The 4,861-nt window shown below is 42.1% G+C and overlaps 1 protein-coding gene across 1 annotated transcript in view; it reads left to right on the top strand.

Annotated features, from left to right (window-relative positions):
* The window catches only part of FOXN1 (forkhead box N1), a 60,178-nt gene that overhangs the window by 16,812 nt on the left and 38,505 nt on the right, over positions 1–4,861 (top strand). The window contains exon 2 of the mRNA XM_018555008.1: positions 3,918–4,078. Coding sequence (XP_018410510.1) covers positions 3,918–4,078 — 161 coding nt within the window. The remainder of the gene's footprint in view (positions 1–3,917; positions 4,079–4,861) is intronic.

The raw sequence follows: 4,861 nt of genomic DNA, 5'->3' as shown, positions 1-4,861 counted from the left end.
GAGTCAAACTCCTTCTGCACTTTGGGTCGGCCGAACATGCTGAGCATGTTCGGCCGACCCGAAGCCACACGAAGAAAGCCGATGTACGGCTGAAATTAGCCGTACCAGCCTGAAGTGAATAGCCGAACAGTGTTCGACTCACTTCACTTCAGATCGGTCATTCACTCGGCTGCCCTCGGCATCTTCGTGAATAGACCCCTATGGCTGCTCTCTGCCCCCCTGTTTCTTGTGTGCTACCTGGCTTATCCAAAAGCCCCTTTATTGGCCCTTTAAAGCCAGCTGGCCATAGTTCAAATGCAGTGCATTGTGGTTTAAAATAAATTCAGGGCAAATCTGTACAAGCCTTTTCCAGGACTGTGACTCTCACACACACACAATTTGCCTCAAACCCATGGCAGCACAGAGCCCTCTGCTCATCTTTTTAAAACCAGCATTCAAGTATGTCCAAGTGTAGATTTGTGACTGCATGCACATCACAAGAAACCTGCTGGTGTATGCCAGGCAGTATTATCAATTTAAGGGCTCTTTAAGATGTATATTATTGGTTAGCACTTCTGCCTTGCAGCACTGTTGTCTTCAGTTTGAGTCCCAGCCAGGACACTATGATGGAGTTTTCATGTTCTCCCTATGCTTGCGTGGGTTTCCTTCGGGTGCTCCAGTTTCCTTCCACACTCTAAAGACATGCTTGTAAGTTAAAGGAGAATTATGGGGAGAGTGAAATATTCTCTTCCCCATAATTAGAGCCGATGTGTGACACTGCAGCTGTCACACATCTGCTCTATTGATTGAGAACTGAGTGATCACATACCGCCGATCGCTCAGTTCCCGATTATCTCCCTGACTAACAGTCACCGCTCCCCGTAGGGATTCCCCTCTCCGTTCCTCCAGCGCTGGCTGGAGGGACGAACGGGGGAGGGGGTGGGCAGAGAGGCAGAGCCAATATTATCCGAATCCGTCCCAGCTGCAATGTGGCTCTGCGCTGTCAGCAAAAAGTAGGCAATACCCCACTATGTGCTGAGTTTCGGGTCACAGGAAGGCATTAGTGTATGTCCTCCTATGACCCGAAGGAGAAATATTGCAAACAAAGGTTGGGTCATAGTTCTCTTTTACTTGGCTCCACCCTAAATTGGCCCTAGTATGTGCATGTATGCATGTGAGGTGGGGACCTTAGATTGTAAGCTTCTTGAGGGCAGTGTAAAGTGCTGCATAAACTGATTGTGCTATTAAATACCTGTAATAAATAAGGAACGTTAGAGGAAAGCAGACAGGACTTTTGCACTGGCAATTAAGGTAACATGCTACATATAACATTGTTAATGATGGCTTACTACAACTACTTGAAAGGCATACATTTTGTAGGGGCCACGGCCAGGGTGTAACTAGAAATCACAGGGCCCCATAGCAAAATTTTGTATGGGGCCCCATGATTGCTAGTTATGCCACTTGCAGAGCCCACCTGATATATGAAACAGCCCACCTGAGAGTGACCCTGCAGAGCCCACCGTAGACTGTCTATAGTGGGCTCTGCAGGGTCTCAGATGAGCTGCACACCTCTTACCTGTCAGGGCAGTCCGCCTCCGTCTGTGGTCGCCGGGCCCCGCCTCCCTCTCCGTCCCCGGGCCCCGCCTCCTCTTCCATCCCCGGGCCCTGCCTCCTCTTACATTACTGGCTCTTAAGTCGCCGGCCCGGGCCACGCCTCCTCCACTGCGAACGCCGGCCTCTTCTGCAGCAGCTGCTGGCTCTCACTGACACAGCTCCGCAGCCGCTGTTCCTGTTCCTGAGCTGTGTCAGTGACAGCCAGAACCCTGATATGCCATAGCAACCCAGGCGGCCCACACGGCATCAGAGATATGCCCTGGAAGGGCCCCCCTGTGCCCAGGCCCCATAGCAGCCGCCTGGGTCGCTATGGTAATTGTTACGCCACTGGCCATGGCCCATAAACCTTTCGTCATGGGAATACCAGCCTGTATGCTTTATATGTTGTGCTAGTATCCTTCTAGATGGGAGACCCATTTTATTTTCAAGGTTTCAAGGTTTTTGAAAAGTTTTTTGAAAAGGAAAGAAAAAAGTGGAAGAATAATGCTTGGTGGATCGGATGACTGAGGCAGATTTGATAACTAGCTGGCCCACAAGATTATAAAAAACTGTATTCGCCTACCTTCGCAGAAGAACAAATAGTCTCAACGATTTTTGCTTGAGACAACTATACTACCATCCTTAAGTGGACACATTTTGCTGAACTTTGAATGACACATATCTTCAGTTTATTACACATGCCAGGACTAGATCCAGTTGTCAATGTTTCTGCCTGGGGACCCTTTAGTAAAGTCATTTAGTAAAGTCAGCTATAAAAAGATTCAGTTTTCATATTTTTAATTTTATTTAAAATCATTTAAGGCACATTCTTAAGATGTACTATGTGCAGAAGTTCATAGGCCTTGGGAAAAATCTGAAGAGATTAACATTTTTTTTAAGCTTAAAAAATCACTTATAGTTAGTTATCATCTGTTTACTATTTGTAGATTTTAAAAAATCAAATAGTTCCATTTTTTTATAACCGGCAGAGAGACTCTAGCAAACAAATGTATCTCAAGTGAAATACATAGGAAACTCCTGTTACTCAGTTACTTATTTCCATATTATGTTTGACTTTTTTAGATTCTAAATTTTCCGTAAAGTTGATGGTTTTGTGTTTCTTTTTTATTTTTTAAGTTTAGTTAAGTTTATATATGATTTTAAACTGATATTTTACATCTGTGTTTTTACTATATATACTTTTGACCAGTGCTAGATTACTGAGCAACAAATGCCCCCATTTTTCCAGCTTTTATTAACATTTATAGTTTATTGTCTCAATGTAATCTGAAATTAAGACATAAAACAATTAAACAATTGGTCCCTATTGACATTTTAGCAATAGGTATTTTATTGCCACTTGACTTGTCAAACATGCACCTCAAAGTTTTTTCTTTACAGTTGAACGTGATACTTGAGTACTTCAACCACTGTTAAAGGAGAACTATGAGGGCAACAGCCCACGATATACTGAGCTTTGGGTCACAGGAGGAGGTTAGAATATGTCCTCACGTGACCCTACAGAGAACTACGGGAAAAACACTTACCCCATAGTTCTCTTTTAAGTAGTGCTGAAGCTGTTATAGCATGAGGCATCTATCACGCAAGCTGTTGACTCTCAGAAACGTCTCCTGATTCAGTTGTGGTTTTGGGTCAGCCAGACTTGTTCCAGTCAGTTTCCTTCACTTTCCAAGTGCCTTTGGATGGTGTTGGAAATTGTACTTACTGACACCTTGGTTATATTTGAAATCTCACTAAAAGAAATACCTATACATTTAAGAGTTATAATAATCTGTCAGGTTTCCTTTGTTAATTGACTTCTCACAATTATGATTTGTGAGAAGTCAAAAATGTGTTCCTGCAGTACAAAATTGTCCACATAATGCTCCAAGGTAGTAGTAACACAGTTTTGTTCCAGTGCTGCTTGTAAGTAACAGAGGGCTTGTAAGTAATCTACAAAACTTTAAAGACTTGATTCCCCATACAGATAGTAAAGCAAAAATAAGGATGGCAAATTCAGGAGATGTAAGCTTCAAAAGCAAGCCAGCAACAGAAGCTCCCATATCTACTTTACTATTTTTGTATATGAAGTGAAATAAGAACTCATCAAGAAGTTTCTTGAATTTATCAACGCTATCAGCGGAACTTGCATTCCACTTTACCTCTTTCATGTCAGATGTTCATTGTGGATTCTCAGTTTATTTATCATTATATCAAACTCATGACTGCACATTTATTATTGATGCCAACTCACAACTGCACATATACTGTATTACTGATGCCAATCAATCAATCAGTCAATCAAGTCTCAACGCTAAATTGCATTCTGGTTCTATTTGTAGGATTTTTACCCAGCCAGGATCTTGTGGGATCTTCATTGATGCAGGATCAGTCAAGCATGACTTTCACTCCAGGATCTCTGGACAGCGATTGTTCTCCCATAAATCAATCGGATGATGGAATACAGGATCAGAATGGTTCACTGTCCTCTTGTTTGACAATGGTAAGAAGAGAATGATAAAGTCTTCTGAAAAATTAGAGGCAGCTGATGTTTCCAGGCAATCCTCGGAACTCAGGCCTTCTATTCCCTTCATTCATTTTGTAGCCCTAATAATGCCTAAAAACCAGGTTTGAACTTACAACAAACACAGTGAATGATACATTTCTTCCTAATAATTGAGGCAGATTGCAAGAGTCTTCTCTTTCCATGTGGGCAATGCCTTAGCTATGCTGAAGGACTGCGAATATACACACTCCAGACATGTTTTTATGCCATATCTCTGATGTCTCCGAAGCTATAACTGTATTTTGTTATTCTTATGTCATTATTGGCTCTATTACTCTTCTCATGTGTTCTTACTTCAGAGAACCCATTGCCAACTTGAATTACTATTACATAAATTATAATTATCTGGAACTTTTACTGAGGTTTAAGCTACTATTAAGAGATGAGACCAACCTCTTTATTTAGGTTTACAATAACTTAAACCTGCATTCCAGGCAGATATTATAAAACACTAATGAATGCACCTATGTGTTCCTTGGGTTTATTAAATGTATTTTAAAGCACAACCAATTTGAAAGTACTGGATTTTAATTTGGTATCAGCCTTTCACAGTCCTCAGCAGCATTTAAAATGGGGAGCGGCAGTCCTATAGGCTGACTGTATTGCCAGCTGTGTCTTCACTATCCAGTCTCGGGAAGGGAGGTTACCAGGCTGTATTGCTTAACTGCAGCAGAGAAAATTCAGGTCACCAACCTGGCTCTCCTGTGTAGTAGGACTATA

This window comes from Nanorana parkeri, unplaced genomic scaffold (genome assembly GCF_000935625.1).
Source record: "Nanorana parkeri isolate BGI_ZX_2015 unplaced genomic scaffold, ASM93562v1 scaffold181, whole genome shotgun sequence".
Classification (NCBI taxonomy): Eukaryota; Metazoa; Chordata; class Amphibia; order Anura; family Dicroglossidae; genus Nanorana; species Nanorana parkeri.
Note: the sequence above shows the minus strand (reverse complement) of the source record. Positions and strands in the feature narration are given on the sequence as shown.